The 27,057-nt window shown below is 48.5% G+C and overlaps 1 protein-coding gene across 1 annotated transcript in view; it reads left to right on the plus strand.

Annotated features, from left to right (window-relative positions):
* Positions 1-27,057, plus strand: part of SRRM4 (serine/arginine repetitive matrix 4) — a 169,762-nt gene that overhangs the window by 139,376 nt on the left and 3,329 nt on the right. Inside the window, exons 9-14 of the mRNA XM_027125289.1 lie at positions 1,231-1,329; positions 4,172-4,328; positions 17,159-17,460; positions 20,516-20,707; positions 25,902-26,012; positions 26,665-26,805. Coding sequence (XP_026981090.1) covers positions 1,231-1,329; positions 4,172-4,328; positions 17,159-17,460; positions 20,516-20,707; positions 25,902-26,012; positions 26,665-26,805 — 1,002 coding nt within the window. The remainder of the gene's footprint in view (positions 1-1,230; positions 1,330-4,171; positions 4,329-17,158; positions 17,461-20,515; positions 20,708-25,901; positions 26,013-26,664; positions 26,806-27,057) is intronic.

Here is a 27,057-nt window from a genome sequence, read left to right on the forward strand (position 1 = left end):
CCATCACCATCATCCCCATCATCCCTATCACCATCATCACCATCATCACCATCACCATCACCATCATCCCCATCACCATCATCACCATCACCACCATCAGGGCATCGTAAAATGTGGGAAATGTGTGAGCCAGAATACAAGCACCTCGGGGCTGCTTGAGCCTTTCAAACCAGGGCTCTGGATGCCAGGCAAGGAGGCTGGAGAGCTAGGCAGAGGCTGGCTCCTGAAGGTGCTTGGGGTTCAAGGTCAGAGCTTGGACTTGACATAAGGACAATGGGAGGGCTTTAAACAGGGAAGGGATATGGTCTGATGATCACATTACCAGAATCCCTGAGTCTTTTGTTGGGATAACCAAGGTACCTCACAATAGAATCATCTCTAACTCCCACTGGCTTCCTGACTTGGCCCAAACTATTGACATTCCTTGTACATCCTCAGTGACCACTGCCACTGCTACTGCTACTTCTGAGTCATCATTATTATTGAGAGAAAGCTGAAGTAACCTGTTATAGCACCAGTTTTAGTGGCAGCGGTAACAGTTATTGGTAGTGTAATTTTTGTTGTCGACGTTTGTAACTCCCTCTGAGAGTGGGCTTTTGACTCCATGCTAAGAATCCAGACTTACCTTTCCAGGGCTGAGGTTACAGATTGGCAGCCCAAAGGCCTAATGGATTCTGCAAATGTGTTTTGTTAGCCGCAAACTGTGCCTTTTTTTAAAAAAAATGAGCTTCCATTTAAAATAGGAATAATTTACATAAAACTCTCAACTTCTATATTCACTTGAAAAATTAGAAGATACAGCACCACGGCACTATTCTGGAGACAAAACACTTGCTTCAGCCCATGCCCTTCAGTTGGTTGGTATTTTCTGAGTGCCTGACTGATACACACATTACGGTATCTGACTGGTTCGTGAAACCGTGTGAAATTGAGACTCCTGCTTCAGGCGAGGGAGAGGTGATGTGTGCAGGTGACGATTCTGCTCCCAGCAGAGCCCTGGGGAGCAGGCCGTCTCCCTCAGACGACCCCTTTCTGCTCTCTTGTGTTAGGGATGGCTGGTTACACAGGCGGGGTGGGGGGGGGGGGTGATGCAAGGGGCCGGTCGGGGGAGATGCATGACCTTGGGAGGGACAGTGACTTGGGCGCAAGAGAAAGATGTGTGTCCCAAGGTCAAAAACTCTGTCTCTCTCTCCTCTGATTTGTTCCTTCTCACCCTCCACCCGCCCCAAGATCGCGAAGCCGGCCCCGAAAGTCTCACCGCCACCATCATCACCACTGCGCCTCGCGATCTCAGAGTTCGGAGTCCCGCTCCTCAAGCTGTGACAGCAGGTAACCCCCTCCCTGAGACACCTCCTCACCCCGGCATCTGCCCAGAGTCCGTCTGAGATGCGGTCACCGTCAGCTCTGCCTCCCACTGTCACTGTTGGGGAGGCCGCTTTCCCAGCAGAGGGGCGCCCCCGCCTCGCCCTCAGGCTGTCTGCACTTCCCGGTAGAGAAGGGGCTGCAGACAGACGGACCCACTGCCCCGCCTACAGGACTTGCTAACACCGTGCTTCCGTGTCCAGGTGCTGAGCACTCTTCCTGATCCCCTGTGTGATCCCCTCTCCAGCCCTACGAAGGAGGCACTATTGTCATCCCCATTTTAGAGATGAGGAAACTGAGGCACAGAGAGGTTAAGGAACTTGCCAGGCACTTAGCTACTAAGTGACAGAGCTTAGGACTGAACTGGGGCATCTGGCTCTGCACTTGAGTGTCTCTCACTAAGGGTTGTTCTAAGCACAGAGAAGCTAAGTGACCTATGAAAGGCCACACAGCACAAGGTACCTAGCTCTGAGGCCCTTCCGAGTCTGGTTTCTCCTAACCTGGAACCTCTTTTTGCTGACACATTGGCTGCCCCGGCCTGAGAAGAGGAAGAGGTTCTTGTGGGTGAGGGGAGGGAGTGGGGCTTCGCTGATGCTGGCGTTTGACATTGTTGAGACCAGTGGGAACATCAAGGGCCCCCTGATGGTACCAGGCCAGCTTCCAGATGTCAGAGGCTCCTTTATTCTTTCTTAAGTGCTTCTCACACTTGGCTACGTGGTCATGTCACTTGGGAAGGTTTAAAAAAATCTCACTGTCCCGGTCCCACTGCATCCCAGTGAAGTCAGAACGTCTAGAGGAAAGAGGAGGAGAAATATGTCCCTAAATTCTACTCCGAGCCAGGCGCTGTGCTGCAGCTGCAAATACATTCTCTCTCTTAATCACCCCAGTCACACCATGAGCTAGACCAGAGCTTCTCCACTTTGGCTGCACTGTGGTCGCTTTGGAAGTTTTTAAAAATACCAGTGCCTGGATCCCAGCTCCACACATTCTGATCTAATCCAGATGAGGTAGGGCCAGGGCAGCGAGATTTTTACATCTCCCAGGTGATGTGAATGTGGAGCCAGGCGTAAAAGCGTTTGAACGGAGAAAGCAGTCCCTGGCGTCGAGTCCTGGAGCCTTGGTGTCCCCACTGGACAGCAGCAGCTTCAAAGGGCATCACCATCGCACAAGGCTGCTCTGTGAGCCTGAGTGGTCCAGACAACAGCAAGACCCTTCTGTAATCAGGTCCGAGCCCAGACAAAACAGGAACTTTGTCCAGAACCCAAAAGTAACCCAGCATCTCTCCATCCTGGCAAACGTGAGTGACTGCTGCTCCTTTACCAGTTATAGCCTTGACCTCAGACGCCCAGTCATAGAGTTACCTCCGCTTTCTGACAGCACCCAGTCCAGGCCGAAGCCAGCTCTCTGCGTGCTCCCAGAGTCCCCGACCATGTGCTCATAATAGGTTCTCTCTCTAACACCCTCAGACAGAGACGTCCTCCACTCCCCTGTGACGCGCATTCCCTGCCACTGCAGGGAGCAGTAACGATGCTTGTTCAAGTACAGGGCGCCCCCAGTGGGCTTTATCTGGAGGGTGTTGACGCACTGAGCTCAACTGCATTACAGACATTTACAGCCGAGAAACCTGCGTGTTGGTGGGCAAAGGGGTCCGAGCAAGGTCACGGTGACTGGCAGAGCTGACACCAGGACCCAGGTCTGTGTGACTCAGCCTGAGGCCTGGGCTGGAGGGCGGTGCAGGGCCTGCTTGTTGACTCTCGGCGCGCCCCACTCTACCTTCTCCGAAGCTTACCTCTTTGGGAGAGGGCTCACATCGCAGCCCTGGCCCCAGCCCTCCTGCTGCTGTCACATCTCCCGCTGCTGTTGCCGCCCGAGCTCCCCAGTGCCTGTTGGGCTGAGAGGCACTACAGCACGGGTGGGAGCAACCTGAGAGCTGGCCCTCGGGCCACACACTCAGTAGAAAAGTGACCTGGAGGGCCCAGAGCAGAGAGGGACACTCCAGCGCAAGAACCAAAGGCATTGGTTCCCACGGGGACCCTCGTTCCACCACTTACAAGCTGTGTGACCTCAGGCAGCTCCCTAAACATCTCTGAGCCTCAGCTCTCTCATCTGAAAATAAGAAAGTAATATCTGCCCCGTGTATGTCTTCAAGTTGTAGAGGGGACTGTGAAAGCACCTGAAGAGGGGCTTACAGGTGCCGTGCAAATCCACAAGGTGTTATTTTCATCACTGCTGTGACTCAGAGCTCACAGGTAATGCAGAGTCCAAACACACCCTCTCTCAGGAGTCAGAGATTCCTTTGGTTTCCACTGCAGACAGGCTTGCAGAGGCATCTTTGTCGTTGTTGTCAGATATTTTCTTTTTAAGTTTTGGGTGACAGTCAATAAGATGCCTCTGTTTCACAGATGGTAAAGTCACATACACAAAGACACACAAATATAAGCAGCTACATTTATAGACAAACACATGAAAACACAGATGGACACACCCAGACATACACACAGTCACAGACACAGGCAAGCAGATAGACAATCACACAGGCACACAACTACATCAAGATAGGGACCCTTCCTGTCTTCACAGCTGCATCCCCGGCCCCCGCAGCACTGCCAGGTACACGAATAAACATTTGTCAAATGAACAAATGAGAGAATCAATGAATGGATGGGTGGGTGTGTGGATGGCTGCACACGTAATTCATACAGACACACCCAAACACGCTCTGTTGCCCTCAGATCCTATTGGTCCTTCAGTCACCTCTCTGCCATGCTCTCCATCAAAAGACCCTCAGCTTTCTCTCTCCTGCACCCAGGCACCGTGGCCAGTCCCCCGAGGAAGGGCGGAAGTCCCGCCGAAGGCACTCTCGCCGCTGCTCCAAGAGCTTCTGCAAGGCCAGCCCTGAGGCCCGGTCCAGCCCCGCGCCCAGCCAGCCCCTGCAGATGCTCAGCTTCCTGTCGGCCAGGGGTGTAGTAAGTATTCCGCACAGCCTCCTCTGCCGCTCTTGGCCGTGACACTTGGAGGGGGTGGAGGCACAAGTTCAGGGCAGTGTATGACACATTTTAATTCAGTTTCGGGCAAATAATCCGACTGGTTTCAGACCTCCTTATTGATTAACCAGATGGTCATTCACCAGCCTTTGGCAGCACTCGGCTTGGGAAGTGGGAGCTTGGGGGGACGGGAAAAACCCGAAGCCCCCGGCTCTTTGTCAGGGGAACTTCGAAGGTACATATTGGCCTCCAGAGTGACATCTGCAGGAAAGCATGTATGAGACACCACAGGAGGTTTCTTTGCGAAGGAAGGAAAAGAGGGGGTCTTTGAGGCAGCAGAGGCACTGCAGCTTTGCGGTGACGTCTGCATCTTTGACAGCTAGGCTGCAGCACTGACGAGCAGCTGGGGTTTGATTTCACCTGTGTAAGCTCGGCCTTGAATGTATGCGAGAATTTTCCTCCAAGGAGCTGATAGCACTCGGCCTCTTGTGTCCACACAAGATCTCAGGGAGCTGGGATGCAGCTGCCCTCACTAGTCCCTTCCACAGGTGGGACAGAAAAGCCGCTGCTCAGAAGGGTTAAGGTCTGGAGTGAAGCCACTGAGTGAAGCAAGAGCGAATCCAGTCGAGGAACCCGGCCTTGAATGGGATCACGCAGCAGTCCCTCAGGTCGAGAAGGAGGGCTGGAATAGAACTTCAGGCAGTTCGATGCCAGGAAGTTTGCTGAGCAAGGGATTTGGAGTTGGGTCTGAACTCAACTTCCTAGCTGTGTGGCTTTGAGAAAGTCACTTAACCTCTTTGAAACTCAGTTTTCTCATTGGTAACTTTGAAATAATATCACTTCCATGTGGGATTGTTGGGGATATCCAATAACAGAAATTATGTGAAGGCCTTTTGTAGACTCTAAAGGGACAGACACACAAATAGGAGGAGATTCCACACAGACGTACCCTATGCTTAACAGCTAACAGCTGGGAAGGGACCTGTCTCCTCTAGCTAGGCATAAATCTGAAAATTTCAGAGAGCTGCTCCCTTAGAAAGGATGAGGTGGAAGTAAGGAATAGCTCAGGGGTTCTTGCTGAGAGGTCAAGGAAGAGAAGGTGATGAAGCACTGGTTGGGTCTGGTTGACACAACAGTTATATCTCCAGTGCATTCTGGGAAACTCTTCTTTACCAGTAAAGGCACCATGTATCACCAAGGTCTACTTTTGCCCAAATCTTCTACCTAGCTGGAACCATCCACAACTCACCTCAGGGCCTTCCTTTGTAGAGATACCTGTAGTTGCTCAGTATTTGCAGATGGTAAATGCTCACTTGCATTCTCCCCTCCGCGAATGTCCTATGAAAGGTCTTTCCAGTAAGGCAGAGAGTCCGGAGGCCTGGGGGCAAGTCTTGGCTTGGCAGGACAAATCCTTTTACCCCTCCCAGCCTCAGCTTCCTCAACTGGAAAATGAGCATGATTATCCCATTTGTGTCCCAAAGGAATTGTTGCAAAGGTAGAAATAAATTTAAAATACAAGCAATAAGAGGTGGAAGAATGGTTTTAAGTTGGTAAAAGCCACCCCGTCTCCCTGGTCATGGTATTTATGGCAGCCCATTCGGTGGCCCTAACTGACCCTCATTAAAAAGTGCCATTGGGAGCAACTGGCTTGTGTTCTCTCACCTGGGATGGTTTCCTAACCAGTCAGGTGCAAGGTGTTGCAAAAAGCCGAATGTTGACTCCCCCCCACCCCAAAATTGTGGTCCTCCCACACCAGTGAGTGAGGTACCAGATTGGCTGTTGGTTCTTAGGGCCCAGCTGCTATTAGAAGAGCAGAAAGCTCATCCGTACCTAGAAGACAGAGGCCTTAAGAGCTCACCTAATCCAATACCCTGATTTCAAACAGAGAACCTGGACTCACAGGAGAAAAATGACCTCCACGGGCTATGGCAGGTTGGAGTTGTTAAAAACTTGGGACTATGTTTATGTGGTCAAATCCTGGCTGCGAGCTGGGGATAGTTATTTAAACCTTTTTGAGCTGCAGTTTCCTCATCTGTTAAAAAAAAATTGCAGATAATAAACCTCTTCTTCAAAAGCCTTGTTTTGGGGACAGAAGCAGAGTAATTTTGTACATAGTCGAGCCCAGTGCTCGGCACAGGGACAGAGATCAGCAAATAGAAGCAGGTGTTGTGATGAAAACATTCCAGATGCTGGCTCTGTACTTCCCAGCCGTGGAATCTTGAGCAAGTTACACAAACTCTCTGTGCCTCAGTTTTCTCCAAATCTGCAAAACGAGGAAAATAATAAGACCTACCTCATAAGAGGAATGTTGGGAGCATGCAATGACTCAACGTAAGTAAGACTTTCAGACTGTAACAGGCACGTGGTAGGTGCAAGGTTGCTGGCGGTGGATAGAAGCAGCAGCAGGATTAACCATGGAAGTAGTAATGGTAGTAGCAACAACAGTAGTGGAGTAGTAATAGTAGAATGGTTCCAGGCCCAGGCTAGTCTGTGGGTGAGTGGAGACCACAGCTAGAAGCCCTGCTTCCCCTGCTTTCAGTTTCCTCCCATCCTCAATGGCAGCTGCAGCCCAAATGGCTAGCCCCACCCTGCCCGTGGCTGCCTGACTCCTGGGGCATCAGACGCCCCCCAAGTCTGGTCCTCTGGGTGCTCTCCATGCTGGGCTCTTTCTCATCCTCTCTCCTGCACAGGCAGGGATGGAAGAGGATACCAGGTTGGACCAAAGGTTTTCCAAGAGTCCTGGCCCCAAGATCTTTTTGAGCTCTCTGCTGAAGAGAACAGCACAGTCATTGTCATTCCATCACTTGTTCAAATCTACCAGTTATCTACTAAGCATCTATAAAGGGTCAGCTCTGATGTGGCTCTCAGGATCCAGTGAATAAGAAACAGCCTGTGCTTTCTTAAAAGGAAGACAGACAAGGTAAAAATTGTAAAGGGCAATGCACAACAGTGAATGCTGAGATGGGACAGGAGGTAGGCAGGCAGGGAGGGGAATTGGGGTTAGGGTTAGGTTAGGGCAGAGGAGCTGACAACTGAGAAACTAGCCCGTGGAAGCAGGAAACAAAGGCTGGAGTCAGGATGGAGAAAGAATTCCAGGGCAGGAGATGGGGTTCTGGGGGTTCTGGAGGTGAACAGGAGCCCAAGCGTGAGGGGTCTCCTATGCCATGGTTCCTGCCACACTCCATGGTGGGCATCCCATATGCAGAGCTCTTTAAAAATCAGGGACGGGCACATTACACCAAGGGGGCCTGTTTGCATACATGAATATGCAGAAGTGGGTTGTATCTTGTTAAAATCCTAGTTGGTGAGCTGAAGATAACCTGAAGCCCTCTTTCTTGGTCAAAGCCCAAATCCAAATGGAGGGTCCCAAGGAGTGAATCCTTCATGGCCTCATTCGTTCCTTATCTACACTCAGTCAACTCTGTTCAAGGTGTTAGGGAGACAGAGAGATGTATAAACAGGCTTCCTGAATTCCAGAGCTCACCATCTAGCCGTCAACGGAAGGCTGCAATACAGTAGGATAAGCGTTGTCATTAGGGCTGAGACTGAGTTGGTGAACACTAGTACTCCTCCACTGTTCAAATATTCAAATACTTGCACACCAGTTGATAAACAGACCCTGTCACCACCCATCCCCCAGTCAACAAAGCCATCCCTTCCCTTCTCTGGTACCTTCTGGACCTTCTCACAGTCCAGCAGATAAACGGTGATACCTGGCAGCCCTTCAGTGCCAAGGCCAGCTACCTGCAGGTGGGGCAGTAGCCACACTCAACCAGTTGTTGAATATTTTGAATATCACCCCTGGAGGTGACGGAAGCAAGTACAATATGTAGTAGGACCACAGAGGAAGGACCAATGTCTAAGAGATCTTGGTGTCTGAGAGGACTTTACAAATAAAGGAACATGTGAGCTGGGCTTTGAAGGATGAGTAGGAGTTCACCCAATTGAGATGGCTACTGAGATAGCTAAATAGCACTGTGTGCCAGGCACTGTCACATACTATACACAGTTTTTTTTTTCTCATTTGATTCACAAAACAGTTCTTTGAAGTAGATGCCATCATTATCACCATTTTTCAGATGGCAAAACTGAGGCTCAGAGAGGTGAAGTGACTTAGGTCAGTAGCCCAATGAGTAGGAAGGGGAGCTGGTATGAATCATGGCTTGTATCTCAGAAGCTTACTGTGATAGCCAGAGGGCCTATTGGATGACAGAGAGGTTGGTGGCCCCAAGGTCTGGCCACGCCCTGTTCTGTAGCAGGGGCTCCTCTGTGAGGTCTATCCTAATTGGAGGGGGAATCTAAAGAGGGCTGATCAAGACTGAAATTAGACCCAGGAGAGGGCAGTCTCCTCCTTTCTCCTCCTTCTGCCTCTAGCAAGCCAACAGCTGCCACATAACCCTTGCCAACAAAAATCTGCACAGATACGGCAAAAAAAAAAAAGGCAAAGCTTGGGCTCCGTAAAAGAGGACCTCATGAAACTTGTGAATAGTAGGAAGCAGGAGGTGACAGTGATGAAGGCAGGAGCTTTGAAGCAGATTCGGATACTCCAGAGTTCTTGATTTCATCTCCCTATGAGACTGGATAACAGCCGTAACTCATGCTTCCTGAGCACCTACTATGTGCGAGGTGCTAGGCTGAGTTCTTTACATGTGTCACCTCATGCATTTCTTATAATAGCCTTTCAGGGGATCTTCCGCTAGTTTCCTCATTTTACAGTGAGGAAACTGCAGCCTAGAAAACTTAAGAAAAAGGCAGCTGTTAAATGGAGAAGTTAGGATTCCAACCCAGAAAGTCTACCCTCAGAGTCCAGGTGCTTAATTACTTGACTTCCCTTGTGTCATTTCACTTCGCTGGGCCTCTGTGTCCTCATCTGTACCTTTAACTAATAAGCATACTTACTGCACAGAATGGTTGTGAGGGTGGAGTGAGATAAGGTATCCATTCATTTATAAGATATGCATTAAGCCCCTACTATGTGCCAGGCACTGGGTGAATAGCAGTGAACAAGACAGAGGAGATTTCTACCCTCATGCAGCTTCTGTTTTATGAGCAAAACTTAGCCTGATGCTTGGGACATAACCCTCAATATACAGTAGTTGCTAGTGTTATGATTTGTCGTCATAATGGCTGAATTAAACTTGCTCCCAGTAAAAGCAGACATGATGTTTTTGAAGTATCTCTGGCCTCAAAAAGCGTAATCATATCCAAGATCTCAGGTGAACCTCAGAACAACTCTAGGAGAATGGCAGGATATGCCTCCTACCCTGCCGGCAGGGGAAATGAGGCTGCGGGAGCATGTATGGAGGGTCCAGCCTTCCCACCTCTGGCCCAGGTTCTCACGTACATTCTGCAAAAGTGAGCTCTTGCCCAAACTAGGAGACTCGCTAATCCAATGCCATTCATTGCCCTTTAGAGAACAAAGGGACTAAAATGTGGAAGCAGGGGGCCGTGAGACTGAGGCATTTGTGGGACCAGTTATTCTTTTTAAATGGAAAACGGAATAGCATTGTCAACTTTTACTTTTGCCAAGCAAGAACAGGAAAAAGAAAACCACCATTTTCTATACTGAAAGGGACATTTACCATCTGAAGAGGAAGAATAGACACAGCCTCAGAAGAAAGGATGAGCCTTTAAATCAAATGCATTTCGTTGGATGAAAAACTCATTCCACTGAACTTTTTTTTTCCTCATTTCAATTTGGACTGGTGAAAATTTTGCCTGACTGGATCCATGTAGAAATTTTCAAGAAGAGGTGGGCTGAGGGCCCTCAAAAGGGGCTTCCGAGAAATGATGAGGTTGAAGCTGCTGGTCCCCTTCAGCTTCCTGACGGAGGGAAGGAGAGACATCTGGCCCCAGGCCCAAGGTCAACTTCAGTGCACAGCCCTGTGGGACCACCCCAGCCCTAAAGGACTTTGTCATCTTCCCAACATCCTCAGCAGATCCCTGTCTTTCTCCATTCCTCCCCCTCTCTAATGAACTCCTAACAGGTCAATGAATCCAGTCTTTTGATGTCTTCCTAATTAATGTGCAAAGGAAGATGAACAACAATGAGGAAAATAAACTTAATGTCTTTGTGAAACAAAAGGTTTAAAAAAAAAAGAATAAGCAGAACCCTCTAGCTAAAAGCTCTGCCATGCAGCTCTACATTCACATGAGAATTTCCAGTCCCACATATTGGCAGGGAGGGAAAAAAAATTTATAGCCATCTCTCTCCATGGAGCCATTTGAAGCTCAGTAAATGGACTTGTTCAGTTTAATTGGAATTCTCTTCTTGATTGTATTTTTGTAACCTATTAGGCTGTGCTGCCTCTTGATCTCGGAATTCAGCCGAAATTAAATTTTGAAGTGTTAGAAGTTGCCTTTCTCCCCCGTTCTTGATTAAATAATGATTTGAAACAAAAACAATAAATAACAGTGCCGGCTTCCCTGGAGGGCTGAGAGAAACTCCCAGTGAAACACCAGGAGCTGGAGTTCATGGTGGGGGGATTTAATTACTTATTAGAAAAACCCAAATGTTGACGCTGAGTATATTAAGGAAAAAGGAGAATAGGCAAGCTTATGAGTTTAAAAGAAAAAAGAAAAACAAACTGGAGCTTCACATTGGCGGGGGCTAAGAGAATAAAGGGAACGTATTCGTTTGTTTTCTCCCAGTGGCCGTGAGTTTGTGAAAACCAGTTTGTCCTTAAAAAACCCTGAGATTAGCAATCCTGACCCAGAAGGGAAAAGCTTGTAATAGCTCTGAGGTCTGGATATGGCTTCATGACTCTGTCTCCCGGTTCCTTTCATTGACAAAGTCCAAGAGGGTTCGAAAGGGCAGAGATGGGGAAGATGGAAGGGAGAGATGAAACATAGAGGATCCACCGTGTCTGTGCTGCTTTGAGCTGGATCCGGGTAGCAGCGAACACTTAGAACAGAGGGTCACAAACTTAGCTGTCTCGAGGGCCAGGCAGCTAATAGATACAAGCAGCAGGGAACCCATAAGGCCTGGGGCCGGGAGAGCTTGTGCTCCTTCCAAAAGGGGCAGCTGCAATTACTCACAAGCCAATTATTACCAAGCAGGAATGTCGACTCAATCTGGCCAGATCCTCTCATTTTTCAGCATGAAGTAGAAATGGGCTGTTACGTGAATCTGCCCCACTCCACAATGTTGACAGTTCATTCAAATTTATTGTCGAACATAAATTTGTTTAGCCGGTAAGTGGGCTAAAGAAAGCATATCTGAAACAAAGTATAAGTTGGCCCGTCCGTTTTCCAGTGGTGGTTTGGGGTGTTGAGACAGATGCTGTCCGTTTATATCCCCTCCCCCTCCCCACTTCACACACTGCCAGCTTCCAGCTTCCAGGTAATGTTCTCTGGCTGCCAAAGACCACTTTGTTTGGCGGGGTGGCAGTTTGGACCTACTAGAGAATTGACACCCTTTGGGTGCAGCCTTTAACCCATGAGTGGCAGGGAACTGGTGTATAAATATCACAGCTCCCTCCTTGGTTGTAATTAACTCTGGAGCTGTCTCTGCCTTGGCTCCCAGGGTGTCCTCCAGAAGCCCTCTGTGGCAGCTGGCTTGATAACACATCTTCATCTGGCTCCTTCTCTCCCCTGTTCATTGCCCCCACTCTCCTACTCAGGCTCCTTGCCCTCAAAGAAACGGCCAGCACTCAAATTCCTATCTCAATTTCTAGGAGAACCATATGAAGACAGGTGCATTTCACTTGGCGATTAAGCAAATCTTACAGGGGCTGAATTTTTGTGCCAAGCCGCAAAAGCAGGCCTTTGTGAAGACATAAAAAGAAGGGCAAGTCTGGGATGGAGGAAGGGGTCAGAGTGGACCACAGAAGAGAGCCCTGGTATGAGGGTCCCAGGTCTTAGACAGGGGTCCCGGGTACCATGAGGGCATTGTTCCTGGACAAAAGTGGGTCTAGGATGACTCCTCCCAGCGGGCCCCTTGAAGACCGTTTTGCAGCTAAGCTGGGGATACAGGGGCAGACAGCAGTTATGTGCATAGAAGAGAAATTTCCAGTGGATGAAGAAGAGCTCGTCAAAGACGACTTGTGAGTGGCCTGTTATCTAAATGAGGAGACGGGGAGGAAAGCGGGGGAGCCATCCTGTCACGCCAGCGGCCAGTGGGCAGCAGTCTGCATCCTCCATGCGGAGTGAGAGTGAACATCTGACGAGGAAGGAGACACTTAGAGATGGGAGGCGAGCACACAGAGGCCTCTGTCGTCTGCCTGTCATAAAGTCCTTGACTTTATGAAGGTCTCCCCTGCATTATCATGGCATCACTCACACACGCACGCACACACACGCACGCTCACACACACACCCCACAGTCTGCCTTTGGCCCCCCTCCGTTGTGTCTTTCCTCCATGTGTGGGGTGAATGGAGAGCTCTGGAGAAGGAGGAATCTGAGGCTAAGAGGCCATTAAACGATCCAGACATCCCTACTGAGTTTATGAAAATGTTTCTATCAGCTGGAAACAGAGATAGAGCCCATCAAGACTGGTAAAGACAAAACCAAATAGAATTCAGCTGAAGGAAGCAGGAATGAAAGTCTTCGGGCCACCACCCCTTCCCGCGACCCTCAAAGTAATCCTTAAAGCAGGCCGAACAGGGGGAGAAGATTTGCGTCTCCAGGACCTGCTAGGCATGTCATGGTACGCTGGTTGTGCCCTGTCCAAGGGTGACTGGCCTTGGAGTTACACCCCACCGACCCTCCATTTGTCGAGCCAGCTGTGAAAACCGATGTGGGGCTGCTTCAGTCCAGAGAAAGGTATATCTCTTTTCTAATTTGTCTGGCCAGAGTGGGGCACCATTTTCGAGTTCCTGACCCAGGGGGAGCACCGTTCTAGCACCCGAGCAAAGTCACTGCATGGGCCAGCAGCCCTGTTGCGTGCAAGAGGCCAGACCCATTTCGTCTCTTAACCCGACCTCCCAGAATAGCAGAAGGTGGAAAAGGAAGTAAGGAGACCCAACACCGCTTGTCTCATCTGGAAGGCTCCTCAGGTCAGGAACTTCTCACCTTAGCCTGGAACTTATGCTGTTGAGCATGTGTAGACTGGGCTCCTGTGTGCTTTCTCTGAGGGTCCTAGGTCTGATGAGGGCCAGGAGGAAGAGCGGAGGGCATTCCTTCTCTTTGCCACTGGCCTGGACCTAAAACTTTATTCTAGAGATTCTCTCTGGCTCACATGCCCAGCCCTGAGCTGGTCTCAAGACCCCAGCTTTCAGCCCATCCAGATGGAGACAGGAGGTAAAACAAGCAATTACTGCCCCTCGCCTCAGTAAGCGTGCTGTGGCAGACAGAAGCCACTCATTTTTGAATGAGTGAACGAATGAAAGAGTGAATGTTAGAATGAATGAAGTAGAGAGTTTGTGCTTTCCTGGCCTGGAGCTCAGAGAAGGCTTTCAAGAGGAGGTGATATGTAAACTGGAAGATGAATAAATTTAGCCATGTGAAGTGAGGAAGAGGGGAACAGTGTTCTAGGCAGAGGAAATGGCATAGGCAAATGGCCTGGGGTTGGGAGAGCGAGATGTGGTGGTAGAACCAAGAAAGCTTTCTAATCGATTGGCCTAAGGTCGTGGGGGCCAGAGTGGGGGGGCGGGTATATGGAAGAGACGAGGTTTGTGCAGGACACAGGGTTGAGCTGTCACGCATGTCAAAGAATTTAGATTCATCCAAAGAAATGGGACTTTTAAACAGGCAGGAGAGGTTGGTATTTTCAAGCCCCAGGGTCAACCCAATGAGGACCTTTCAGTAGTACATTTATCTCTGTTTTTCGTGACGATGGGAGAGCATGATGCCTTAGAGAGTTCTCAGTTCTGATCACACAAGTTGCACGTGGATAGTGGTCGTGGTCAGGTAGCGACACTCTGAAAGTGTCCCTGTGAGCTCAGGATGTGGGGTTGAGAATGCGAAAAAGGCAAAGTCCCCTTCTATATCCACGAGCCCCGAGGGGCCTTATGTTCAGGAGATCCTTCCCCCTGGGGACTCCTGATGCACCAGGACATATCCTTTGAAATTAGTAGTCAAGGTGGAAACAAGTACCTGGGCAGAGAAAGGCCCAGACTGGATGCCTCCAGGCAGCAAAAGCCGTAGGATACTGGAAACCATTGTATTCATGGTCCAGCCTGGTTCCTTCCAGGAGGGGCTCACCTGAGTCACTTGTGATACACTGGCTACCAAACATTCACTGTCTCTGAGGCAAAGATTCCATGAGCCCATCCCCAGACCAAGCCCCAGCCTGAGAGCCCAGGTCCCAGGGTCTAATTGCCTGGCACGATGCCTTGTCATTCCTGACAGAGGTGGTGGAAATACACATGTAGCCATTGAACTCTCAGAGGTGGGAAAGATATGGCATCCAACTTGCAAACTGCAAGACAAAAAGGAGCTGAATGGAAAAAGGGCCTTTACGTTAATTTTTAAAGAAGTCTCACACTAGAAAACCCCACTTGGGCAACCTTATTTTGAGGTCCCTTGTCCCAGAGCAAAGCTAGCCAGATTGCCAAGCATGTACAGTGGCAGCCACGCTGGGTGGAACCTGGTAAAGCTGGACCACCACCTTGTCTGTGTGCAAAGCCTCCTGGGAGAATCCGCAAAGGAAGTCCCACCTCCCCAGCTCCAGGAGCTGATATCCTGAGCTGGTGGAGTCATCACTTATTCTCACAGTTCCGTTGTCTCTGTATCTCACCCTCATGACCAACTGCTGAGAAGGCAGAAGTGTTTCCTTAAGAAAGCCCAGAAGTCCCCCTTCTTTAGGCCCAAGGTGCACGGGAGAAACTGGGTGGGAGAAGCAGGCTTTTGATGGTGAGGCCTACACTAATATTTGCAGGGCCTGGGACAAGCGCATAGAAGGAGAGCCACACACTATATATGCAAATGTTTATAAGTCAATCCATCAAACTTAGATGAAATAGGTTCTCCTATCTTGGCAAACGTACCTTCGAAATGATCTGGAAAGTCAGATTTGGATTTAGAATCTTGGACCCCTCGGAGCGCCAGGCCACAACATGACAGTTTAGGGAGAATCTGCCCCGAGGCCCTGGCCCCTCCCATTCTCCCCCCATGTCCTTGCATCGTCCAGCACCGTGATGGACCTCCCACCCAAGCACACGGACACCTAAGCCTGAACATCCAACTGCTGTTCAAATAGCCACACTTGGACCTAGGAATGTGCACACTTGAAGCATGGTCTACCCCTGGGAGAACAGATCCATGGATGGTCCTGCAGAGACCCTGGAAGGGGACTCAGGGTCATTTAAACAGAGAATTCTGGGATTTCAGGTCCCCAGAGAGTCATTTCAGGGGGCGTGGTTTACAGGTGGTGCCTTCCCAGCCCCACAGATTTCTCACCCCAAGGGGATGGTTATCGCAGGAGGAGACCCAGGGCAGAGGTCCATCTTGCCCACATCTAAGCATGGTATTGTTGGGGGACCAGAACCAAACCCACTATGTCATCCCAGCTGTGAGACTGGTCTGAACGTTTAAAGAAAACCATCCATTGTACTTCTAAACACACCATAGCCTTCCCGAGGGCTGTCTCTCCCTCGCCTCCTTTACTCCTTCATCTGTCCTAGATCAGCCCCACACAGGATCCTGGGGACCCCTCCTCATTCCCAGGCACCCCAAGGCAGCCCCTCCCAAAGCCGTTTGTCACAAGCACACCTTCCCTGTTCCCCGCCCCCCATCTTGACACCTTAGATTGATGCGAACTCTAGCCGCCATCTGCATTGTCAGCAAGGGTTTCTTGATCCAACTTGGGCATTAAGGGACTGATGAGGTTAGTGTTGATGGCTTGCGGTCCCGTTACTGAGAAAGCCAACCAGAAGTGATGCTTCACCTGTCAAGAACACTGAAAACCCAAAACCCAAAGTTCAGGGCCAAGTGTGAGGATGTACAGAAAGGTGTGTGTTTTTTCTTGTCATTTGCGACTCTAATGATGGACTCACCTTGCCCGCTCTTCCCTTTCTCTTACACCTTACCTACCTACTAAAGGAGGAGTTCTTGCTTGGTAAGTGGATATAATCCGCAAAGACATGAGAGAATTTATTAGAAGCCACTCGAGCGCCTTAGCTACCTTCTCCAGGGGGAAAAGGACACACGCAGATATCCGTAGAGAGCTTTTTTTTGTTTGTTTTCCGTCAGACAGTTTGACTTCCATTTTTTATTTTTTGTCCCCTCTTTCTTTTCCCCTTTAGTTGAAAACTACTAAAATATCATTTTGTGACCTTGACTTTATATTAAAAAAAACCTCTCATCTTTATTTCATTTCTTTTCCCCACGTGATATTTGTTTAGGGTTCTATTCGGGCAACTTTTTCTTTAAAAAAAAAAAAAAGTCAAATTTGTTGAGGATTTGGTTGACGTTTAAAATTTTGGCTTTATCTCCTTTTTTTGTTCTTAAGTTTCAAGATATATTTTTTCAGGCCCATAGCCTCCTTTCTTTCCCCCCACTTTTCTTTATTTTTATTATTGTTTTAGGTTAAGGGTGTTTACACCCCCCCCTTCTCTTAAGTTGTTGCTTTCGTTTAATTCCTTAGAAATTAAATTTTGTATAATTTCCTTTTCCTTTTGTTTAATCTGGATCGCATGCTTTTTTCTCTGCATGATACTTAAATCTTCCAGTTATCCTAGCAGGGGGTAAAACAAAGATCTCCTTTCTGTGGTATTCTCTCAGGAGTTTGTGCTTTTGTTTTTGGCGTCTCTCCTCTCCTCTCTCTCTCCTCTCGTTACAGTGCATCATGATGGTAAACATTTCTTGGTTACTTAGACACAGCCCGCAGACCCAGCGCGCAGCAGTGTCCGACGGGTGTTTTTGCTTTCAGATCACTGGGCCGGGGGCTGCTACCCTCTTTACCAGAACTGCCAGGCTGCTCGCCACGTCCCGAGGACGCTCCCAGGAGTATGACTCGGGCAATGACACCTCCTCGCCACCCTCCATGCAGATCAGCTCAGCCAGGTCTCGGGGTCAGGAGAAGGAGAGCCCCACTGGGGGCCTGAGCAAGAGCCGGGGCCCCAACAGCGGCAACACCTCTGATTCAGGGAACTCCTTCACCACCTCCTCTCCCCAGAACGAGGGGGCCGCTTTGGAGAATCTCTCCCCCACCAGCAGGGGCAGAGAGTCAAGGTCAGTGCACCTGGGCGGCAGGAGGGGGTCCTGCCTGAGCTCCACAATCTCAGTCTCTCACCCTAGCCCTACACCACACACACAGACTCCAGCTCTTTTATTTGAGAGAAAGAGAGAGAGATTGGCATCATTTTTGAAAAAACTATCCAAGGAGATCAGCTTCAGGTATAGCTGGATCCAGGGTCTCAAAAAATACGTCATCAGGAATCTGTCTTTCCTATTACATCTCTCAGTTCTGCTTCCCCCTCTCTTGGCTTTATTTTCAAGCAGATCCTCCCAAAGCATTGGCAAAGATGCCATCCAGTTAACATTCTATCGGTCTAGCCAGCCAATGGAAGGAAAATGCCTCTTTCCCGAGAATTTCAGCAGAATATCAGGGCAAGTGCTCATTGACTCTGCTTGGCCCAGCTTGGGTCATCTGCCCACACTAGACCAATCACACTGCCCAGGGGATGCAGTATTCTTGGCTAGAACTTGTCGTATGCCACCATCAGGGCTAATGAGTCTTCCCATGTACACTAAAACTGGGGAATGTCTGGTTCTCTGAAGGAGAAGCAAGGTACTGTTATCAGGAGGAGGGATGGAGGCTGGGCAGGAAAAAACAGATGTCAGTTTACCAATAATCAGAGGAGAAAGTCTAACATTTAAAGTCACTGTCATTTTAAAATATGCCACAGTATTTACCCAAACGCATTGAAAATTTATGTCCATACAAAAACCTACACATGGATGTTTTTATAGCAGCTTTATTCATGCCCAAATTTGGAAGCAACCAAGATATCCTTCAATAGGTGAGTAGATAAGTAAACTGTGGTCCATACACACAATGGAATACTATTCAGCACTAAAAAGAAACAAGTTACTAAGCAATGAAAAGACAGGGAGGAAACTTAAATCCATGTTACTAATAGAAAGAAGCCAATCTGAAAAGGCTGCATATTCTACGATTCCAACTATATGACATTGTGGAAAAGGCAAAGCTATGGAGACGGTGAAAAGATGAGCGGTTGCCAGTGGTGAGAGGGTGGAGAGGGGTGGATCTGCCTGCCTCAGGGCATCCCTGGCCTCAGTTCACACCCAAGCTCGGCTGGGAGCCAGGGCTGGGTCAGAGCAAACGTCCATGTCTCCAAGAACAGGCAGTGATGTTCCCAGATATCTACTCATATACTTCAGGGCTGTTATGCAGGAAATACTGAGAATAGCAATAACAACAACAACAACAATAATAATAACAGCAGCTATTATTTATGGAGCCCTGAGGTACTATGCCAGGTGCTTTCCATAGATAATCTTCCTAAACTCCTTCTAAAACCTTTATGGGATAGGTTCTGTTATAATTCTTTTTTAGCTGATGGGGAAACAAGCTCAGAGCAGTTAAGAACCTCACTTAATAAGGGCCGGCACCGGGATTGAAACACAGATCTGTCTCCAGAACTGGAGTTAAGCCTGAACGGCATTTAGCAGTTACCTGCTTAATCTGATCTATGTGGACAGCCAAATTAAGTAACTTAGACCCAGCCTTTCACTGTGAAGTATAAATGATCTTTAAATCCGTGGCTATTTATGTCATGTCAGCTATGAGCAGAGGGCAGAATGGAAGAGACATCAGCTCTAAATCAGGGGAACCACAGACAGTAAAGGCAGGGGCTGGCAAGGTAGCAGGGACATGGGCTTCAGGGCTGGACAGATCAGAGTTTGAGACTCTGGGTGGCCGTGAGCAAGCAACTCACCCTTCTGGGTCTTTTCTGTAAATAAGGGATAATAATAGTGCCAACTTCCTAGGGTTGTTGGGGGCTAAATGAGATGATGCTGTGAAGCTCCCAGGATGTGCAGGGGCTCAGCCTGTTTATTCCACAGCTATTTATCAATGACCTAGGACATTTGTCTCAGGCTCTGTCCTGGTGCTGGGATACAGTGTCCAGAGAGACATGAGTCCTGTCCCCAGGGAGCTCCATGTCTGGGGGAGGGAGACAATTATAAGACCAAGCGAGCCATCTAGGGGTGGGGGAAGGCATTGGAGGCTGGGGGCTCTGATAACACAATGGAGGTCACACAACCAGTCTTAAGGGGATCGAAAGCCTGAACCATGAGTAAGAGTTGTCAGGTGAAGAGGGTTCCAGGCAGTGGGAATGTTCTAAAGCCTGCAGGCAAGGAAGGGAATAGGAATATTCCAGGGGGACAAGTAGTGCACTATGGCTGGAGTCAAGAGAGGGAAGTGCCCGAGCTGAGACTGGCGTATGGGCAGGGGCTGGGTCACGATGAAACTATATGAATGTTATTTGAACTTGACCCTTGGCCCAATCCCAATGAGCATGTCCTTACTGAGAACCAACAGGAACCCAGCATGGTTCTAGGCAAGGTGAGGATATGACAGGACCCTGTGCTTTGGGTGAATTTGAACAAGCCTCCACCCTTCTTTGGGTCTCCAGTCCCCCATCTGCAAAATGGGCTATGCCAGTTTCCCAACTTAAACCAACTACATGTCACTTTCTTGAATCATTCTGTATCCAGATACTACTGTTACTCTCATTTACTTTAATAAACTCACTTTTTAATATAAGGAAACTTGTAGTACTAGCTTAAATAGAAAATTTGTATCACCTGTCCTCAATAGAACGCACCTGTGAAAATACATATGATTCAATCACTGTATTTAATTCTGGTTAGTTACAGTTGCCTGCCCAAGGTTCTGAGTCTCAGGCCTGCTCTCTCTCTCTTTGGGAGATTGCAAGCATTAAAGAGACAGTAAAAACCCCCTAGTACCCAACCTGGGCTTTCTCATTCATATGATCAGAGGGACTGGAAAGGGACGAAATCTTCCACCATGTAATTTGATCATACCCATCATGCACCCTGTGGTGTGTGTCCTACTCTATCTCTGCTCCACTAACATCCGTGGTCTGGGAAGTCTTTCCAGAGGTAGTAAGATGGGGAAAGGTGGATGGGGGGTTCTGAGAGCACCACAGCCGAGGCAAAGTACGGAGGTGAGTATCAGCTGAAGATGCCCTGGACCAGCGGGCGGGGCCAGTGCTAACAGCCATTCTCCCCTCTGCAGAGGATTCCAGTCGCCATGTCTGGAGTGCACCGAGGTGAAGAAGTCCAGTTTGGTCCCACCCACAGCCCGGAGCTCCCCCATGAGAGGGCGCTCCCGCAGCTCGTCCTGTGCCAGCGCCCACTCCTCCAGATCTCCAAACCCCAGGGCCTCCCCCAGGTACACCAGGAGCCGATCCACCTCTTCTGGGAAAAGGTGAGTGCAATTTTGACCTTGGCTCTGCAGCTAGTTAAGGTAACTGGAGATGTCGTTTGACCACCAAGCGACAGAAGTGGAACAGATTTGAGTTTGAATGCCCATTCTATCTATTACTCACTGGTGGCCTTGGTTGTCAGTTAACCTGTCTGAGCCTTAGTTTCCTCCCCTGCAAAATGAAAACCGTAACAATACTTACCCTGAAGGATTGCTCTGAGGACTATAAGACACTTAGATCAGTACTTGGAATATAATATCAGTTTTGATTGTTGTTATTGGCATGAGGATGCATTCATGTGTATCAGTTATCTTCTGCTGCATAAAAATTATCCCCCCAGTGTAGCATCCTTATCAATAAGTTTTTCCTTGGTTCTTGATTCAGTGGATCAGCAGTTTGGGCTGGGCTCAGCTGAGTGGTTCTTCTTCTGTTCTCTCTTGGGTTCATGCATGTGTCTTCCATCAGCTGGTGGGTTGTCTGGGGGCTGGCTGGTTTGAATGACCCCAGCTGATTCATCTCTGCTCCATGTGGCCCCACATCTTCCAGCAGGCTTGTCTGGGCTTGTTCACATGGTGATGGCAGGGTTCCAGGAGATAGCAGTAGTGTGCAAGGCCTCGGCTTGGAACAGGCATGAGCTCTTCAGCTGTTTTCTTAGCCATTGCAAGTCAGAGGACCAATCCAGATAGATGCAAGGGATGCTCCTCTTAGTGGGAGGAACTGCAAAATCACACTGCAAGGGGCATGGATACAGGGAGAAGAATTGTGCCCATTTTTTTCACTTTACCACTCAATTCTAATAACCCCTGGTTATTGTTTGATTTTCTCATGTGGAATAACGATATGGCAGAATGCAGAGACATGCGATCTCAGGAATTGGAAGATTCCATCCAATCTAACCAACCCACAGCTTCATGGAGTCCAGCTTCCCTCTACAAACAAGAACTTCCAACAGCAACCCAACTATTCCTCTTCTGCAACCATGTCAAAAAACAGTTGCTTACGTAGGTGGTTACCTCAAGACCAGTTCATTCAAAATAAGGAGGCAAGGAAGCTAACAGAAATATTCAACATGATAGAGTAACATAAGTAGAAGAGCAAGTCAGGCTAAAAGGAAAATTGAGAGAAATAAAATTAAATCAGGAGGAAGGTTAAGTCCCAAAGGCATGTCCTACCATTCTGTACGGTTGGCCATCTGTATCTGTGGGTTTCACATCCCTAGTTATGAAAGGCCAGTGTATTCAATATACTATGCCATTTTATATAAGGGACTTGAGCATCTGCAGGTTCTGGTATCTGCAGGGACTCCTGGAATCAATCCCCCGCAGATACCAACGGATGACGGTTGTTGCTATGGAGGTGTGCTGCAAATGTGACTCTGAGCTCCCTGGCAGACAAAGCAAAAAGGGAAATTGTCCCTTTACATTATTAAAAAAAAGATAAAAATTGAACCAGTTGCTTGGAAGAGCAGTTATTTCTGATTTTTAAGTATGAAAAATGATTCACATGGCTCCACAGAAAAGGGACACTATGTGGTACAGTGGATAGAAATGCCTGACATCCTTTCAAAGTGTCCAAAAGCATTATTTCATCGTAACTCTTTTTTATAATGTCTCTCAATATATAGCCAAAGAGCAAGTTGGCAAAGCAAATTTTTCAGGGGCCATAGCTGGACACTGTCCCAGGGCACTAAGACTGGAGGAGCTATTCCTTGTCCACACTCCTTCCATCATGCTGGGCAACATGTAAGAATAGAGTCCCAAGGCGATGGTTATTATGATCACCTAAGAAAGTAGGAAGGGGCTAAGGAACACCTGGGTGAGGGCAAGTCAGAGCAAGACTTCTTTTCAAACTGAAAAGGATAGGAAAACTTTGCTAGCATTCCTGTGAGGGAAAGCTGGCAAAAACAGAGCATGAGAGAGTGTCCCCCCTACTCATTCCTGTGCCTGTAGCAGACATTGCTAATCCATCCCAGCCCTCTTTCCCACTGAACACAGACATGGCCACATAATCCCTCTGAACCCTGGCAGGAACTACTAGCAGATCAAATCAGCAACTGTGAGATGAAAATTATTTGAAAGACTGAGAAAGAAGGGTAGATGTTCCTAGGAAAGTGGTGGAGAAACTAAGGCAGTCGTTCTCTAAACGTGGGAGGCATTAGCAAGAGGGAAAAAGACTGGAAATAGCATAGGGGTTAGTAATTCGGATGCACAACAGTGTAGTCTAGCAGAAGTCAGGAGCACTTTGTAGCCAAACAGACCTGGGTTCAAACCCCTTACCAGCTGAGTGACCTTGAACAAATTATTGGGTTGGCCAAAAGGTTTGTTTGGTTTTTTCTGTAAGATGGCTCTAGTAGCACTTAGTTGTCTTTAACTTGATTCAAAACAATTTTGTTAGAGTGTAGGTGACAGCTGTCATATCAGTGTGCATGAGGGAGGATATTTGGGGATATATGTATATGTATAGCTGACTCACTTTGTTATAAAGCAGGAACTAACACCATTGTAAAGCAATTATACTCCAATAAAGATGTTAAAAGGAAAACAATATATTAAAATTAATAAAAGTATTACATATAATTATATTAAATATATAAAACTTTTAAAAAATAAAGTTTCAAAATTTCAAAAAACAGACATCAAAATCGGTTAATTTTTGTGTAGCCATTTTAATATTGGAGATGGAAGAAAAACAACATTTTTGGCATACTATTCTTTATTATTTCAAGAAAGGTAAAAATGCAACTGATGCAAAAAAAGATTTGTGCAGTGTATGGAGAAGGTGCTGTGACTGATCGAACGTGTCAAAAGTGGTTTGCAAAGTTTTGTGCTGGAGATTTCTTACTGGACGATGCCCCACGGTCGGGTAGACCAGTGAAGTTGATAGCGACCAAATCGAGACATTCATTGAGAACAATCAACGTTATGCCATGCAGGAGACAGCCGACATACTCAAAAAATTCAAATCAAGCGTTGAAAATCATTTGCACCAGCTTGGTTACGTTAATTGCTTTGATGTTTGGGTTCCACATAAGTTAAGCGAAAAAAACCTCCTTGACCATATTTCTGCATGTGATTCTCTACTTAAACGTAATGAAAACGTTCCGTTTTTAAAACAAATTGTGATGGGCGCTGAAAAGTGGTTACTGTTCAGTTGTCTGGAGCGGAAGAGATCGCGGGGCGAGCGAAATGAACAACCACACCAAAGGCTGTTCTTCATCCAAAGAAGGCGATGTTGTATCTGTGGTGGGATTGGAAGAGATTCCTCTATTATGAGCTCCTTCTGGAAAACCAAACAATTAATTCCAACAAGTACTGCTTCCAATTAGACCAACTGAAAGCAGCACTCAATGGAAAGCATCCAGAATTAGTCAACAGAAAACGCATAATCTTCCGTCAGGATAAGGCAAGACCACATGTGTCTTTGATGACCAGGCAAAAACTGTTACAGCTTGGCTGGGAAGTTCTGATTCATCCGCCACCTTTGAACAAGACATTGCACCTTCAGGTTTCCATTTATTTAAGTCTTTACAAAATTCTCTTAATGGAAAAAATTTCTATTCCCTGGAAGACTGTAAAAGGCATCTGTAACAGTTCTTGGCTCAAAAAGATAAAAAGTTTGGGGAAGATGGAATTATGAAGTCGCCTGAAAAATGGCAGAAGGTAGTGGAACAAAAGGGTGAATATGTTGTTCAATAAAGTTCCTGGTGAAAATGAAAAGTGTGTCTTTTATTTTTACTTAAAAAGCAAAGGCACTTTTTGGCCAACCCAATACATCATCTCTCTCTGCCTCTGTGTCCTCATCTATAGAATGGGATTGATAATAGTACCTAACCCTAGGAAATGCTGAGGATTAAATAAGATAATATACACAAAACATTAGTTCAATAAAAATAGAACTACCAGGCTTCCCTGGTGGCGCAGTGGTTGAGAGTCCACCTGCCGATGCAGGGGACGCGGGCTTGTTCCCCGGTCCGGGAAGATCCCACATGCCGCGTAGCGGCTGGGCCCGTGAGCCATGGCCACTGAGCTTGCGCGTCCGGAGCCTGTGCTCTGCAACGGGAGAGGCCACAACAGTGAGAGGCCTGCGTACAGCAAAAAAAAAAAAAACAGAACTACCATATGACCCAGCAATCCCACTACTGGGCATATACCCTGAGAAAACCATAATTCAAAAAGATACATGTACCACAATGTTCATTGCAGCACCATTTACAGTAGCCAGGACATGGAAGCAACCTAAATGTCCACTGGCAGATGAATGGATAAAGATGTGGCACATATATACAGTGGAATATTACTCAGCCATAAAAAGGAACGAAATTATTTGTAATGAAATGGGTGGACCTAGAGTCTGTCATACAGAGTGAAGCAAGTCAGAAAGAGAACAACAAATACCGCATGCTAACGCACACATATGGAATCGAAAAAACCGGTACTGATGAACCTAGTGGTAGAGCTGGAATAAAGACGCAGATGTAGAGAACGGACTTGAGGACACAGTGCGGGGAGGGGAAGCTGGCACGAAGTGAAACAGTAGCATTGACATATATACACTGCCAAATGTAAAGTGGATGGCTAGTGGGAAGCAGCTGCATAGCACATGGAGGTCAGCTCAGTGCTTTGTGACCGCCTAGAGGGGTGGGATAGGGAGGGTGGGAGGGAGGCTCAAGAGGGAGGGGATATGGGGATATATGTAAAGCAGAAACTAACACACCATTGTAAAGCAATTATACTCCAATAAAGATATAAAAAAAATTAGTTCAAAATCTGGCACATAGTAGAATATATAATATATAATAATAAACATTTCCTGTGTGCTGACTATATGCCAAGATGCTAAGTAATTTACCCTAATTTACCCTAATTTACACGTTTAATTTACAATTCTATGGGGTAAGTACAACTACCCCCATTTTACAGATCAGAAAGTAGTGGCCCAGAGAAGTGAAATCAACTGCCCAAAGGTCACACAGCTAACACGTGGCCAGGAGAGGAAGAACTCAATAAGGGGAAGTTGTTGATATCATTATTAACCATCCAAAAGGGAGGGGATTTCATCCTCAGGTAAAGGCTTGGTTCCTTTGCCTGGCCTCCAGAAATAAAAAGGCCTGGAGACCAGCTGAATAAAACGCTGGACAGACGGGGCAAGCCCGGCAGAGCTCAGCAGGCCCCTCAGAGGCTGTCTCCTCTCTTCCAGGTCCTCCTCCCGCTCTCGCAGCTATTCCTCCAATTCTGGCAAGAGGAGCCCGCCTAGCAGAAGCTCTAGGTCCCGCCGAAGCCCCAGCTACTCCCGCTACAGTCCCAGCAGGTACCGGCCCCGTTCCGCCCCCCCACCCCCACACCGCCCCGCAGTCCCCACTCCTTTGCTCGGATTCGCCTGTCTGGCATCGCCTCCTCGACTTGCTTCTCTGGGGCGTCTCCCAAGCCCCGCGAGCTCCTCTCTGGTCAAGCCCTGCCGGGCTACGGATGGGAGATGACTCAGCATCATAGTGGTTCCCTTTGCCGTGTCTGGAGTGGCAGTCAGGCCCCCAGTACATCCCAGCGTTCTCATGTACTCACCCCAAACACTCCAACGGCCACACCCCAGCCCTCAGACTCTTCGCACACCTAATACTACTCCTCATCCCTATGTCCATACCCCCCAGTTCTGATTCTTACTCGGCACCTGGGCCCACCTAACAGTCATATCCTCACCCTGAAATGCCCACCTTCAAAGGCTGACACCCCTACACACGTCGAGCTGCAAGGCCCTCCCCCGCCCCCGGGTACCCACCCATCCATGCAGACTCTCCCCACAGCCGTGTCATTTTCCCTCCCACCTCCCTAGGGGCCCCGTGCAGACCCCATCCCTGCCCCAGCGAGGGGGAGGGCAAAGGTAAGGAGGAAGTGAGTGCCCCCCTCCCACCGAAAAGCCAGGCCAGCCCCAGCTCCCCAGTAACATCCCCACCGCACCCCTTCAGGGAGCGGGACCCCAAGTACAGCGAGAAGGATTCGCAGCAGCGGGAGCGCGAGCGAGCGCGGCGGAGACGTCGGTCCTACTCGCCCATGCGGAAGCGCCGGAGAGACTCCCCGAGCCACCTGGAGGCGCGGAGAATAACGAGGTGAAGCCAGGAGGCACCCACCTCCTGCCTCATTTCCACTCCCTTCCCACCCGCTGGGGTCTCAGACTCTCCCCAGGCCTCCTTGGGGCTGGATCGCAGGATTGTGGGAGCTCAGGGACACCCTGCCCCCCATCAGCCACCGAAATGAAGTTTCTGTTCACAGCCTCGGGCGAGTCAGCACCCTCACCCACCACGCGGGCTTGCAAGAAGGGGGCGGGGCCTAGGCCGGCGGGGTGGGGTAGGATGCAGTGG

Source organism: Aethalodelphis obliquidens, unplaced genomic scaffold (genome assembly GCF_003676395.1).
Source record: "Aethalodelphis obliquidens isolate GAN/ISIS:26980383/991018 unplaced genomic scaffold, ASM367639v1 scaffold28, whole genome shotgun sequence".
Classification (NCBI taxonomy): Eukaryota; Metazoa; Chordata; class Mammalia; order Artiodactyla; family Delphinidae; genus Aethalodelphis; species Aethalodelphis obliquidens.